This window comes from Mobula hypostoma, chromosome 12 (assembly GCF_963921235.1).
Source record: "Mobula hypostoma chromosome 12, sMobHyp1.1, whole genome shotgun sequence".
Taxonomy (NCBI): Eukaryota; Metazoa; Chordata; class Chondrichthyes; order Myliobatiformes; family Myliobatidae; genus Mobula; species Mobula hypostoma.
The window spans coordinates 69,768,643-69,784,426 of NC_086108.1; the positions used below are offsets into that span (position 1 = coordinate 69,768,643).

General features: G+C 40.3%; 1 protein-coding gene across 6 annotated transcripts in view; it reads left to right on the top strand.

Annotated features, from left to right (window-relative positions):
• osbpl9 (oxysterol binding protein-like 9) overlaps positions 1-15,784 on the top strand; it is a 345,172-nt gene that overhangs the window by 224,382 nt on the left and 105,006 nt on the right. The window contains exon 1 of one of the 6 annotated variants that reach the window (XM_063064346.1): positions 14,781-14,961. The exons of the other annotated variants lie outside the window; for them this stretch is intronic. Within the exon in view, the coding sequence (XP_062920416.1) occupies positions 14,938-14,961 (24 nt within the window). The 5' untranslated portion in view covers positions 14,781-14,937. Of the gene's footprint in view, positions 1-14,780; positions 14,962-15,784 lie in introns of those variants that run through there. 6 annotated transcript variants of the gene reach the window in all.

A 15,784-nucleotide genomic window follows, 5' to 3' on the forward strand; every position in this document is an offset into this window, starting at 1 on the left:
AATTATTGATGTGCCCAGTGGATTCTCGTCACTAGCACCTGAATGTCAACTGTGATTGACTTTTACAGTTGATTGTCAACAATACCAGTGGGCAAGGTAACCACAAGGGCTCCACAACAGTCCCACTGTCTTATCGTTTGAGAGATTTGGCAGCCATTGATTTGACTATTATATAATACGTGGCTAATGTCCTGATTGCATCTGAAGCTGCAGACCAGCATGAACGAGATATGCTTTATTTGCTCTATTATCTATTCTCCAAAGATCCCAAAGCAAATCTACATGAGGCACAATTGCAACAAGAGGAAGTAATTTGCCTGGGTCAGAAAATTTCCCAAGGTAGGCAGGAAATCACTGAGAATCTTGCAAAAGCCTATAGGTCAGCAAAACCTCCTACAACAGTACAGCAAGTCCGATCACTTCTGGGTTTGTGTAGCTGCAACAGACCATGAGTTGATCTGTATGCCCAACTGCTCAACAATCTATGAAGGCCAGTAAGTGCTCAGATGACCCTAGTAGTTTTAATGACGAACGAGTGGAAACGTTTCAAACTTTAAAGGTGATATTGTGCACTGCTTCTGCATGGGGAGTTCTTGATACAGTTAATTTACCTCAGCTGTCAATGAGAAACATGTGAAGGCAGTCTTACGTCAACAACAGTTTCCTGTTGGTTATTACTCTGCCAAAGATTTGTACACTGGCTCCTCAATGATTGAGAGAGGAATTTGAATGATAGTTTCTGAAACTGAAATGCTGCCATGAGGAAGCATGGCTCCTGGTGTCTCTGTTTGACAGGCAGAGTGGAAAGCTTTGATTGAAGCCTGTTAAGTTGGTAGAAGGAAGATCAGTTAATATAAACTGATTCTCAATATGCTTTTGGAGTTTTTCATGATTTTAGAAACTTATGGAGGCAGAGGATTTCTTAAGGCTGTAGGAACTCCAATCAAGAATGGCCAACTAGTATAAGAACTTACTGATGTCATACAGCTGCCCTCAGAAGTTGCTGTATTGAAATGTAAAAACCACTCCAAAATGACCACAATGGAAAGCTCTAGAAATGCATTTGCAGATGAACTTGTAAAAAGGACAGCTTAGGAAGGAGTGAAAGTAGACCCAGGAAGGTGTACAGTGAATCTGACAACTGGAATTAAGGAAACAATTTTGAATTCTGTATCACAGACGAACATACAGATATCTGAGAGTTGCAAGATCAGTGCTCCTGATAGGGAAAGTGGTTCTGGATGGAGAATGGTGGGATGTTGTAGCCCCAGCTAAGTTGCTTCCTTATCAGGCACAGCAAATACACTCCTTAGGATCCATTAGAATGGAAAAGATGACCGACAGATTCTCCCAACGATGTTGGAATCCAAAGCTAAGGGCACAGCTTTGACCAATGCTTGAAAGGTGCATGACATGCCAAAAAATAAATCCTGGAGCAATGGGGAAAAACTACCACAATTAAGGGTTCTTGCCCTATCTGGTCTATTTTTACACTTACAAGTGGACTACATTTTACCAAAGTGTCAAGGATACTGAGATGTACTGGTAATAGTGGACAAGTTTTCAAGATGGGTGGAAGCTATTCCAGCAAGAAAAAGCCCCTACCACACATATAGCAGAAACTCTAAACAAAGATTATATTCGTAAATGAGGAATTGCCATGTCACGTCGGCTCTGACCAAGGAATACACTTCATTGGAGCTGTTTGTCAGGAATTATGTCAACTGATGAACATTGAATAGTCTCACTGTCCACATCACCCACAGTCATCAGGACAAGTGGAACAAATGAATAAAACCAACAACAGCGATTGACTAAGTATCATGAGGAAGGTGTACCATGGCCTATGGCTCTTCCTATGGTCTTAAGTAGCATCAGAGCAACCCCAAACAAGAAAACTAAGCAGAGTCCACTCGAGGTGGTAACAGGGTGTCCTGTGTCATTCCAGGAGCCCTCAATCTCAGAGCGGCTGATATACTCATAGCAGACAATTTAGTTAACTGTTTTGTGAAATTAACCCAAACTGTCCAGTCTTCTCAACAGATTTCTGCTGTTTGGAGTGAAACAAACAGAAGGGACACACCCTGAATCCTGATGAGTGGGTCCTGATTAAGAAACCACTTTAGGAACCATTGGGAACTGGATGGAAACGTCCTTATCAAGTGCTGTTAATTACTAACTCAGTGCAGATGGTAGAAGGTAAAAGTAAGTGGATACACACCAGCCGCTGCAAGAAAGCTAAAGTGGCACCCATTGAGGACAAGTGCTGTGGTTGTTGTGCTTATAAAATCTAGGCCATAGTGCCTACACTGCTGGGCTACAGTGAGCAAATTACAAACCAGCCAGAAGACTACAACCAAGTTAACAACTACTAGACATAATGAAATTTATTCTAATATGATTTGTTGTTGTATTTTTGCTAATTTTCCCCACATAATGTGCCAGTAGAGATGACTCATAATATGTACTTGCAGGTATCACATGAATTTGCTGATGTTGTTAACGACTTTAGCTGTTGGGTATGTCAATATATTTTGCACACTTCACCAATGCTAAGCATTCCGGCAGATTTAGAACAAACATGCACCCTCTTTGTTAAATGTTCCAGCAATGGTGATGTTGACATTATGCCTATGATTCATTATTCTCAAGTAAGACACAAATATACAACGGTCATGCCCCCACATACAGTCTTGGATCATTTACAATATGTAAAAATAATCAGCATGATTTGGGGAATATCATATCTAATCCTATTCATGTCTTATCCTGGGATATATCCACATTGAATATTCATAACAATATAAATATTTTCATGTGTTTACTATAAAAGCTACCTTTTACTTGAGTTCAGAAGGTACCATTCCTGTAGGGCATAATTTATGCAATTACACTCTATATTGTCCTAAATAGAGTAATGACTCTGGAATTTTCATTGATGATCAGAAAATTATTACAATTCAACAGCACTCCTGTCAAGTAATAATAAATGATCTAAGTTCATGGAACAATGTGTACTTTGTGTGGAAATGGAGCCTGCACCTCTCTTCCACATAACTGGTTGGCATTTTGTTATTCAGGCTATGTTTTTCCTGACATGAGGTATACACACACTTTACCTCCCTAGTCTAGAAGTAAATGAGATACTTCAGAAAGAGATGGTTTTGCATTGATTTTATTTACATGTTATGGTGTTGCAAGGAGTATAGGAGAGATTTAAAATGTTGTTGCAGCTTTAGAAAGAGCACACAATGACTCCTCTGAAGTCTTGGGAAAAGTAACAGAAATAGTCACTATGCATAAGATGGTTCTTCAAAATCGTATGGCATTAGATCTTCTCTTAGCAGTTCAAAGGGAAACGTGCAGTGATAAGCAAGGAGTGTTGTATTTGCATACCTGACAAATAATTTGGCTGATAATATTCATAAAGAAGCAGCTAAAGTACATCAATATGATATTAACAAAATATTTCAAACTCGCATGTGTGCCTACAAATCTGCCTAACCATGACATAATCCTATAAATACCTTGGGAAAATATATACCTTCTGATATTTCATAACTTAAGTCATGACATAATTTCAGTAATAAAATGAGGGAAAGCCACTAAACTTCATTCGTCCCTTTACTGAACTATTTCCAAAATCTATGGACTCTTCATCTCATGTTCTCGATATTTATTGTTATTGTTATTTTGTTCTTTTGTATCGCACAGTTTGTTGTCTTTTGCACATTGGTTGTTTCTGTTCTGTTGGGGGTAGTCTTTCATTGATTCTGTTGTGTTTCTTGTATTTACTGTGAATGCCTGCAAGAAAATGATTCTCAGCGTTGTATATAGTAGTATGTATGTACTTGAAGTAGCTTTTGATTGCAGTGAATCCCGGTTAATTGGGCTATCACTTTATCGGGGAAGCTGCTTATTTGGGCCAGCTCTTAAAGCACAAAGACTAATCAAGAAAGTTGCCGGATTTCCTTCATTTATTTGGGACACTCTGCTGCTTAATTGAGACAGGAGACTGTTACCACTTTCGAACTAGTGTTAGACACTGCACCATTTTTATATCCTGTCAGTTGAGTATGCTTATATCAAAAAGCAGTGATGTCTGTCACTGATAGTTGCCAAGAAATAAGCAGTAAGACAATTCAGAACCAGATTGCTCACTGCGGATTCAAACATTCAGACTTGGAGATGCCAGAAATTGCTGAGAGTGAAAATGAAAATTATTTCATTCCTTCAAATTGGGAACTATAAAGAATCTGAAGGTATGAACAATCATCTTAAATGTTACAATGAAAATATAGATTTGAAGGATGCAATCATTAATAGTATTGTTTGAAGACAGTCCATTATTTACATGAGGTGTCTGCACTGATTTTGTTTGAGGCAGTGTACGCTGAATTGCTCCTGTGGTTTATTTAATATACCTTTTTAACTATTTCCATTAAACTTTAACTAATTGCAGCAGCTTGTTTAATTGAGCCAAAGTGTACTGGTGCTTATGTGTCCCAATTAACTGGAATCCACTCTATTTTATACTTAATGTCAATACCACAAGTTTTTCTGCCACTGAATTTTCAGATGTAATGATTCTAAATGTGTGATTCAGAATCAAAGGGGGTATTGTTGGAGCTGATTGTTTCATTCTTGTTGTTTAATTGATATTTTCTTTGCAGTTTAACAATTTAATATTGGCTAGTGTTTTATGTAATTACTTGTATACAAGTAACTGCTCGCTCTGCTTCCTTGTCGTATCCAAGTACCTGTATGTGTTTAATATGCCTCTAGTGGTTAAACAAAGTGCAATTTTGGAAAGCTCTGTAGGCTTCTCTAGTGCATTGTTTGAATAATGACTTTCTCATTGGTTAATTCTATCTATAAATTTGAATGGAATTTTTCCCTATCTGTGGGTATAAAATAGCAAAGCACAAAGCAGCACCATCTTCTCTTAAACATGAGGAAATCTACAGATGCTGGAATTTCAAGCAACACACGTAAAAGTTGCTGGTGAATGCAGGACAGGCCAGGCAGCATCTCTAGGAAGAGGTACAATCGACGTTTCGGGCCGAGACCCGTCGTCAGGACTAACTGAAAGAAGAGCTAGTAAGAGATTTGAGAGGGGAGGGGGAGATCCAAAATGATAGGATAAAACAGGAGGGGAAGGGATGGAGCCAAGAGCTGGACAGTTGATTGGCAAAAGGGATATGAGAGGATCATGGGACAGGAGGCCTAGGGAAAAAGAAGGAAAAGGGGGAGGGGGGAAGCCCAGAGGATGGGCAAGGGGTATAGTAAGAGGGACAGAGGTGAGAAAAAGGAGAGAGAGAAAAAGAAAGTGTGTATATAAATAAATAACGGATGGGGTACGAGGGGGAGGTGGGGCATTAGTGCAAGTTTGAGAAGTCAATGTTCATGCCATCAGGTTGGAGGCTACCCAGACGGAATATAAGGTGTTGTTTCTCCAACCTGAGTGTGGCTTCATCTTTACAGTAGAGGAGGCCGTGGATAGACATATCAGAATGGGAATGGGACGTGGAATTAAAATGTGTGGCCACTGGGAGATCCTGCTTTCTCTGGCGGACAGAGCGTAGGTGTTCAGTTTCGCCAATCACCTGTCCAGCTGTTGGCTCCACCCCTCCCCCTCCTGTCTTCTCCTATCATTTCAGATCTCCCCCTCCCCCTCCCACTTTCAAATCTCTTACTAGCTCTTCTTTCAGTTAGTCCTGAAGAAGGGTCTTGGCCGGAAATGTCGACTGTACCTCTTCTTAAAGATGCTGCCTGGCCTGCTGCGTTCACCAGCAACTTTTATGTGTGTTGCCATCTTCTCTGAGTTCTTTTATCTCCCTCTTTGCTTAGTAGACATCTATCAATGTCTGTTCTGTCCCTGTTTTCTTTGTTCTATAAACCCTTAATAAAACAATCATGAAGCATTAAGTTTTGTGCCTTTTTCCTGACTTCTGAAAGAACCTTTGATTACAACGTAAGAATACAATAACTCAGGCAATATCAACTGCATTTCCATCACCAAATAATTAGATGGTCCAGAATCTTCTCCTAGTCTGTTGGTCTACATGGTAAATCCAAACTCAGTTTATATGCATCTGTCACTGTCAACTTGATGGTAATAGCCAACACTGTTTTCAGGGGCAAGGTCTTGGGTGTGGAAATACTGTTGGACTATTGTAATGGACAACTCTCGAGGTTGTGGAGTCTATTATAACAGCTACTTGAAAAAGAATCCAAACTCAGTATCTTTCAGTATCTCAGTTTATATATTTCCTTGAGACCTAGAAGGAGGTAATTTGGACCATTGACTTTCCCAGCTCTCCAAGCATCAATTCCATGTTTCCCTGTGACCCCTCTCCAATGTCCATTAACCTCTAGTGAGTCTCCTGTCATCTACATACACCAGACATTTAACCAGCAGCTTTCCTAGCAAGAAACAGGAGCACCTAAGGAAACCCACATTGAAAATGAACAAATTGCACAATGACCCCACCCCAAAAAAAATTATAATTGAATTTGAGTCACTGTAGCAGAGTGAAATTAAAGACTGTGTGAAATCAAGCATACCTTTTTTCTAATTAGCATCTTAATTTATTCCTGTTGAATTTGTTGAAGATTTTGAAAGAGTTTATGCAGAACTGCATTTGTGAAATTTGTAGTCCGTTTAATTGTAGGAAGATTTAGAGATGAGGCAGAACCTGCTGTTCATTACTTTGTAATTTCTCAGCTTAGCTGTTGATGGGAATGCACTAACTTGGCTCTATCATGAATTCTGGGGTGTTCTTACAAGTGCACATGAAAGACCTTCCATGCACATCATCCTTTCAAGGTTTTACTCTACACAAACCAAGGTTGTGTTTTCTGTAACTTTCAAGGTTAAAATTCAAAGTAAATTTATTATCAAAGTATGTGTAGTATATATTACTATATATAACCCCAAGATTAGTTCCCTTGCAGGCATACTCAGTAAATCCACAAAACATAATAGAATCAGTGAAAGACTACACCCAAAAGGACAACCAACCAATGTGCAAAAGACACCAAACTTTGCAAATACAAAAGAAAAAATAAATCGATAAACAATAAATATTGAGAACATGAGATGAAGAGTCTTTGAAAGTGAGTCCATTGGTTGTGGGAACAGTTCAGTGAAAGGTTGGTTTGACTGAAGCCTTTAATGTATTAAGACAAACCACAGTGATAAACATGAATTATTTTTGATTTAGGAAGTATGGTCGAAAGACAAGAGCATGGCCTTGCAGAAAAAGATAATATTGTGTCACTTCTATAGTAGGTTGAAAGTTTTTTAACCAACTGCATTAGAACTAGGAGCAGGAGTAAGCTATCTGGCTAGTTAAGCCTGAAATGCCATTCAATAAGATCATGGTTGAACTGGCCATGAACTCGGCTCCACCTTCTCGTCTTTCCCCATACCCTTAATTCATGCATTATGCAAAAATCTATTTAACTGTGCCTTAAATATTGATGTAGCTCATACTGCTGCCTTGGGCTACCTCAATAAATATATTTTTCCTAATCTCTGTCCTAAATTCTGCTCTATCTTGAAGCCATGTCCCCAATTAAAGGGAGGTAACCCCAGAATCAGTATTTGAAGTGAGGTTAGCTGTGATGTCATTGAGTGACAGAAGGCTCAAGCAGGCTAATTGCTTTGTTATGTTCCTCTGCTCTCCATTCCTGTGTTTTCTAGGGCAAATCAGGCCTATTATGGCTCTTTGACAAAGTACTAATGCTCAGATCCACACCTTGTTTTGTATTTATCCCCTCAAAGGTAATCAAATACCTGTTAAATTCTTATTTAATATGATTTAGATTAGATTATGAGAACACTCAGTCCTCTGTGGTCATTTAGAAATGCATACATGCATTAAGAAATGATACATTATTTCTCCAGACTGATATCACAGAAAACAGGACAGACCAAAGACTAACACTGACAGAACCACATAATTATAACATATAGTTACAGCAGTGCAAAGCAATACCATAATTTGATAAAGAACAGACCATGGGCACAGTAAAAAAAAAGTCTCAAAGTCCCGAGTCGATCGACTCCCTAATCTCTGATAGCAGGCGGCAAAAGGGAGAAACTCCCTGCCATAAACTTCCAGGCACCGTCAACTTGGAAGCAGCCGATCCCAGCCGACCCTGAGTCCATCCGTCCGAAAACTCCGAGCTTCCGAGCAGCCTCTCCGTTACCACCTCCTGAACGCCATCCTCTGCCGAGCGCCTTCGACCTCTGCCCGGCTGCTGAAACACGCAAAGCCGAGGATTTCGGGGCCTTCAGCTCCGGAGATTCCGGTTTCCACACAGTAGCAGCGGCAGCAAAGCAGCATTTCAGAAGTTTTCCATATGTTCCGCTGTGCTGTCACGCCTGTCTCCATCAAATCAGGATTGTGCACGGTCCCCTACTTGACAGATAACAGATATTCATCACTGAAGTGGCCGCGCGTACTGCCATCGCTCCGCCATCTTCTCCCCCCTCCCGGGAGGTTTTATAGTATTGGTCTTCATTTGACTTCAGTCTAGATCACATCAATTCCTGAGTGAAAAGAAAATTGTCCTTACTCAAGGTCCTTTATCAATAGTACTGATTACTGTCAGAATCAGGTTGTTATCGGAAACGTAAAACTTATTTTGCAGCAACAGTACAGCGTAGAACAAAGAAATTATAAGTTACAAAAACAAATAAGTAGGCACAATGAGGTAGTGTTCATGGACCATTCAGAAATCTGATGGCAGAAGGAAAGAAGCATCCACAAATGTTAATTGTGGATATCCTCGCTGATTATAGTAATGTGAAGAGGGCCTTTCCCAGGTGATGAGAGCCTTCAATGATGGATGGCTCTATGTTGAAGCACTGTCTCTTGAAGATAATCCTTGATGGAGGGAGGGTTGTTCCTGTGATGGAATTGGTGGAGTCTGAAGGAAAGAAATTCACCACTTATTCTAACTAAAGTATTATATTCATTCTTATGAAAGCAATGTTGTTCAAAACAATCATTTTTATATGCCATATATATTTATTCGTAGCATGTGAATATCACTGACAAGCATTTATTGCCTATCCAGTGTCCTCTGAAGAGAGGGAAGGTAACTGTCCAGAGGAATTACATTGACCAGACCAGTTCAGATTGGCCGAGTTCCTTCCTTGAAGGACATAAGTTAGCCAATGACAATCAAAACATTTCACGGTTTTCATGTAAACAGAGTTTTCTGTTGAATATTGAAATGAGCAAAATTGCTTCAATAACAACTGAAATTTATTTTTAGATGTACAGGGAATAGAGAGATGGTTTAGTGTAGAAGAGTGCTACAGAGGTTATAGTTCAGCCATGATCTATTTGGCAGAGCAGGTACAAGGGCTGTTCAATTTTGTGTGCTCTTGAAACTGAGGAAAATGCCTTCATTGAAATCCTTCCAGCATCGTGGATAGAGATGTCTTTTTAGGATAAGTTGGGAAACACTCCTATGCATAAGTTGTAGATTCACCATTAACAATTGCTTCCGAGTGAATTGAAAAAGGTGAATTTGTTAATTTTTACGTTATTTGTTGGATTAATACTGTATGTAGTAGGTAAATTGGTGGAGTATCTTTGTTTTGTGGATGTTGACTGCAAGCTCCATTCCCTTATGCTTACTTGAATCAGTTGGTAAATAAATGCTGGAGTGTTATCAACTGCTACTTAAAGACTGAAATTAGACCAATCCAGATTCTTGACTGGAAGTGATGTAGGCTAAACATTTGTCCTGTAGATCATCTACACTCCCAACATAGCTCTTTGAAGAATAGATAGAGCAGTGTAGCAAAAGATAGGGAAAAATGTTAGGGCAATGATGCAGCCTTCCTTAATACTATTCTACATTGAGATTAGGCCTAGTGTGAATCAACTGTTTGAGATTATGGCTTAAAGTTTGCATATAATTTCTAAGAGCAGCTACATTTGAGAAGATTGGTCTTTGATCCCTTTCAATTGATGGAGTCAAAAAGGCTTTTGTGAGGTTAAAAAAAAGCTATGGGGTGATTGATGCTATTTCCTGCACATCTGCTGAAGTTGAAGTTCATGTCCATTATGCCTTCCGATGGACAGATTCCACACTGATGGGGAAAATGTTCTTTAGCGATTGACAAGGCAGAGTCGAGCAGGACAGTGGTGCAGACAATGTGGAGATGCTCCTGTAGTTATCACAATGGAATTTATCTCCTAAAGATGGTCACAATCAAAGGTTCCCTGGGATGTCCTGTTCTTCCCAGATGTGGGAAATGATGTGAATTTGTGATCCCTATTCCCGACTGCTGGACGTTAATATTTCTTCAATGGTATCATCTACTCATTAGGTCTTGTTAACTTTCAGTTTGCATACAAAATTTTCACCTTGTTGGGGAGGAAGGTCAGACCTAATATCACCCAGCTAATTTATTATTAAAACAGAAGATTTTAGACAAATGTGTTCACACAAGATCATTGAGAGCCTTCCTGAACCGGAAGCCTGAGATGAACCATGAGTTCTGCAGTCTGCTGAAGATCAGATCAGAGGCATTTAAGTTTGGTGACGAAGAAAGTTACAAGAGGTTCTAGGTACAATCTCTGGAAAGCCATCTCATGGTCAAGGTCCAATTTTGGACGAAATTTGAATTGATGAAGGATGCTCGACAGTTGTGGCAGGGCTTGAATACTATCACCCCTTAAAATTAAATCAAGCAACAGCGATAACAACAGGGCTTCGCTTCCAGATGAGCTGAGTGCCTTCTATGCTTTGACCGTCAAAACATGGAGGAACCATCACAAACGCCCACAGCCCCTGATGGTCCTGTGATTTTGGTCTCTGAAGACGATGTGGGAGCAGCCTTCAGGTGGGTGAACCCACGAAAAGCATCCGGCCCAGGTGGAGTACCTGATCAAGTACTAAGAGACTTGTGAACTCAACTGACTGGAGTGTTCACTGAGACCCTTAACATTTTCCTTCAGCAGTCTGAGGTACTCACTTCTTCAAGCAGACTTCAATTACCCTGGACAACATATTTTTTAAAAACGCAAAGAACAGGAATTCTGCAGATGCTGGAAGTTCAAGCAACACACATCAAAGTTGCTTCAGTTAGTCCTGACGAAGGGTCTCGGCCTGAAACTCGACTGTACCTCTTCCTAGAGATGCTGCGTGGCCTGCTGCATTCACCAGCAACTTTGATGTGTGTTGCTTAATATTTTTTAAACTGTTGCTTCCTCAGAATTTTTTTTTGTTTTTGATAGACTGCTTGAGGCTGATCTAGTAATTTCAGACTACTTGTATTACATAGGACTTTGGAGAATCAAGAAATTGACTTATATAATACATTTAGTTGCATTATGGTGCTGACACTTTGCAATAGTTCAACTAACTAAAAATGTTTGATGAATTTTGTTTGTACTCTGTGTCTGAGGCTTCTAGGTTAAGTGTGCAACAATAATCAGCTAGTATCGATGGATTCCAGTTGCCCTGATACCATTTCTTTTTGACTCCAATGTTCTGGTGAAACCTTTCACCATGTTCGCCACTGACAGCGCCAAGGTTTGCAGGGAAGAAGTCTAAATGGGAATGCAGAAAATGAATCTTTAGTGACATGTTGCACTTCATGGTTTTGCATGTTTGAAGCATGTTGTCAACCAGCTGCTCTGTCGTTGCCAAGAAAATTTGCAACAAAATCCTTGAATGCCTTCCATGGAATTTTCTCCAGTCCCACTAGAATCTTTTTGAATTGCCTGTGATTGATGACCTGTTTGATTTGTGAACTAACAAAAATAACTTCCTTAATCTTGGCATCAGTTATTCTGACTTGAATTATGAATTGAGAAAAAAAAAACAAATATAGTTGATTTTTAAAAAAATGGTGCGTGTTAGGAAAATTTCATGGTGATTTTCATCAGCCCAAAATCCATAAGGCACACCCAAAAGTATCTAGGAAGCAAAACCCTTGTCCAGAGTTGTACCTGCCTCACTCGGTAGCACTTACATCCACAAGGATTAGGTGTTTTGAGAGGCTGGTGTTGAAACATATCAATTCCTATCTTAGAAGTGACTTAGATCTGCTCCAATTTGCCTGTTGGAACAACAGGTCCACAGCTGATGTCACCTCATTGGCTCTTCACTCAGCCCTGGAACATCTGGACGGCAAAGATGCATGCATCAGGATGCTTATTATCAACTACAGCTCAGCATTCATCCCCTCAAAACTAATCAATGATCTCCTAGACCTTGGTCTCAATAACTCCTTGTGCAATCACAAATAACTGTTTATTAAGTATGCCCGCAAAAAAAAAGAATCTTAGGGTTGTATTTGGTGACGTACTTTTGTTAATAAATTTACTTTGAACTTTGACTAGCATTGTAAGCAGATTCACAAACAGCCTGAATGAAAGGGTCTGTTGCATTTAATATCCAAGCATCTTCCAAATAGAAAGCAACACACATTAAAGTTGCTGGTCCCCCTCTTTTCCTTCGCTGCATCGATGACTGCATTGGCGCTGCTTCCTGCACGCATGCTGTGCTCGTTGACTTTATTAACTTTGCCTCCAACTTTCACTCTGCCCTCAAGTTTACCTGGTCCATTTCTGACACCTCCCTCCCCTTTCTAGATCTTTCTGTCTCTATCTCTGGAGACAGCTTATCCACTGATGTCTACTATAAGCCTACTGACTCTCACAGCTATCTGGACTATTCCTCTTCTCACCCTGTCTCTTGCAAAAATGCCATCCCCTTCTCGCAATTCCTCCGTCTTCGCCATATCTGCTCTCAGGATGAGGCTTTTCATTCCAGGATGAGGGAAATGTCTTCCTTTTTTAAAGAAAGGGGCTTCCCTTCCTCCACCATCAACTCTGCTCTCAAACGCATCTCCCCCATTTCACGCACATCTGCTCTCATTCATCCTCCCGCCACCCCACTAGGAATAGGGTTCCCCTGGTCCTCACCTACCACCCCACCAGCCTCCGGGTCCAACATATTATTCTCCGTAACTTCCGCCACCTCCAACGGGATCCCACCACTAAGCACATCTTTCCCTCCCCCCCCTTTCCGCAGGGATCGCTCCCTACGCGACTCCCTTGTCCATTCGTCCCCCCCCATCCCTCCCCACTGATCTCCCTCCTGGCACTTATCCTTGTAAGCGGAACAAGTGCTACACATGCCCTTACATTTCCTCCCTTACCACCGTTCAGGGCCCCAGACAATTCTTCCAGGTGAGGCGACACTTCACCTGTGAGTCGGCTGGGGTGATACACTGCGTCCGGTGCTCCCGATGTGGCCTTCTGTATATTGGCGAGACGCGACGCAGACTGGGAGACCGCTTTGCTGAACACCTACGCTCTGTCCGCCAGAGAAAGCAGGATCTCCCAGTGGCCACACATTTTAATTCCACATCCTATTCCCATTCTGACATGTCTATCCACGGCCTCCTCTACTGTAAAGATGAATCCACACTCAGGTTGGAGGAACAACACCTTATATTCCGTCTGGGTAGCCTCCAACCTGATGGCATGAACACTGACTTCTCTAACTTCTGCTAATGCCCCACCTCCCCTTCGTACCCCATCCGTTATTTATTTATATACACACATTCTCTCTCTGTCTCTCTCTCTCTCTGTCTCTCTCTCTCTCTCTCTCTCTCTCTCTGTCTCTCTCTCTCTCTCCTTTTCTCCCTCTGTTCCTCTGACTATACCCCTTGCCCATCCTCTGGGTTCCCCCCCACCTTGTCTTTCTCCCCGGACCTCCTGTCCCATGATCCTCTCATATCCCCTTTGTCAATCACCTGTCCAGCTCTCGGCTCCATCCCTCCCCCTCCTGTCTTCTCCTATCATTTTGTATCTCCCCCTCCCCCTCCCATTTTCAAATCTCTTACTAGCTCTTCCTTCAGTTAGTCCTGAAGAAGGGTCTCGGCCTGAAACGTCGACTGCACCTCTTCCTAGAGATGCTGCCTGGCCTGCTGCGTTCACCAGCAACTTTGATGTGTGTTGCTTGAATTTCCAGCATCTGCAGAATTCCTGTTGTTTGACTTCCAAATAGAAATATTTGCTTAACTTCAGTAAATGCCTTTTGACCTGCTGGAGACAGCATTATTCTATTTCTCCAGGCATGTCCTATAAATTTATACTGACTGGATGTGCTAAATGTTAGCTAAATATACCGTGACGATTCTATTACTATTTGCTATCCTGCTCCCTTGAGTCACTGCAGTTACGTGTGACTGCATAACTTAATTGTTTTGCATTTTAATGCGTAGTTGTATTCAGAATTAGTGATATCTAACAACGACTTAATTGCAGTTATCAACACTGGGTATTTGAACAAAAAGGTTAAATGATTTTCAAAGAGAACTCCGGCGTTAAAGTTACATTTCGACTCCTAAATCTTTACTGTGTACTTGATTCTACAAGGACCACGATAACAATTGAAAATTATAAGGTATGAGATAATGCAAAATGCATTGCAAAATCCAGATAAAATACATCCAAACTCTGCAAGTGTGCCAAGGAATTTCGAAAGCTTTTTTAAAAATAAATTTGTCCTTTTATTTGTTGCAATAAAATTGGCAATTTTACACGTAGTGTGTTTGGTCGCAAGAATTTTTTTTAAAAATGTTCTCCTTCCTCAAATGTAAACAAATAATGACATAGCCTAATGGTGGTGATCCTAGACCAATCAGTGCATAACTCTGTTATATGCAGGTGCTTAAGCCAATCGGGTCGCTGCTGCGAGCAGGTTCTGAAATTCATAGATTAGCAATAGAGGAAGTGCTGTTTTGTGGAGCCTCTAAGAAGCCCGGCGTTCAAAACTGTTCGCGATCAGAGCTCTCTGTTTAATCAGAGGAAATAAAATTATTTATTTTGCATATGTTTTCTATGAAAATGAACAAATCTTCGTTAACTTTGGATTGAAGCAGATGAAAATATGGCAGTGAAAGGATTCACCGGTGTAAGTTGCATTAACATCCTCAGTTGGGTAGTAGGCCACGTTGCTTTCTGTTTTCGATCTAGTGTCCGTGGTCATTTTAAGTGTTTTAAATATTATTTTGGAACTTTAAAACAGCTCTAGTTTTGTTTAGGTTGTGGTTATTGTGGTGTTCATGCTGGATCGTGTATTGTTTTTACTTACGTATTTGACAAATTAATGATGTAGAAATACTGACGTGGATATTGAAATCGCTGGATATTTTAAATCATTTTCTGTGCCTCATATTTAATTAGGACTTTCGTCACTGTATTTTAATATCAAAAGGGAATGGTTTCTCTCGATTTGCCCCTCCCTTCCTCTATATTGGAAAAAGTCGACGTTTTTCGTATTTATGACACTGATTCTGAGTGCAACCTTTGCAAATCTGTAGATTTTAGGATTTCAGGATCTCTTTTTTTTAAAAAAAAGGGCCAGAGTTAATCCTCAAAATTATATTTAATTCACTCCAAAAAGCAGTGGCAGAAATAAATGCTTTCAAGACAGGTAGGCAATGTTAGACTTTGTTTAGATTTTTTTCCTCTTGGAACTATGCATTTGGGTAACATTTTTGAAGACATAATTCAGTAAAACTTGTCATCTTCACTTGTATCATTCTCTAACATACATACATATATGTAAATCCTATTGATAATTATTTATATTTTCCTCCATTTGCTTCTAATCTTGTTCACTTGTTCTTGGTTATGGTTTAAAGACGTGGTTTATTTTCTGATATCTTCCTTGAGCATCTATTGTTGACGTGCAGATCTTGCCAGTAAGTATTGGTTGGGTATTACTGCTAAAC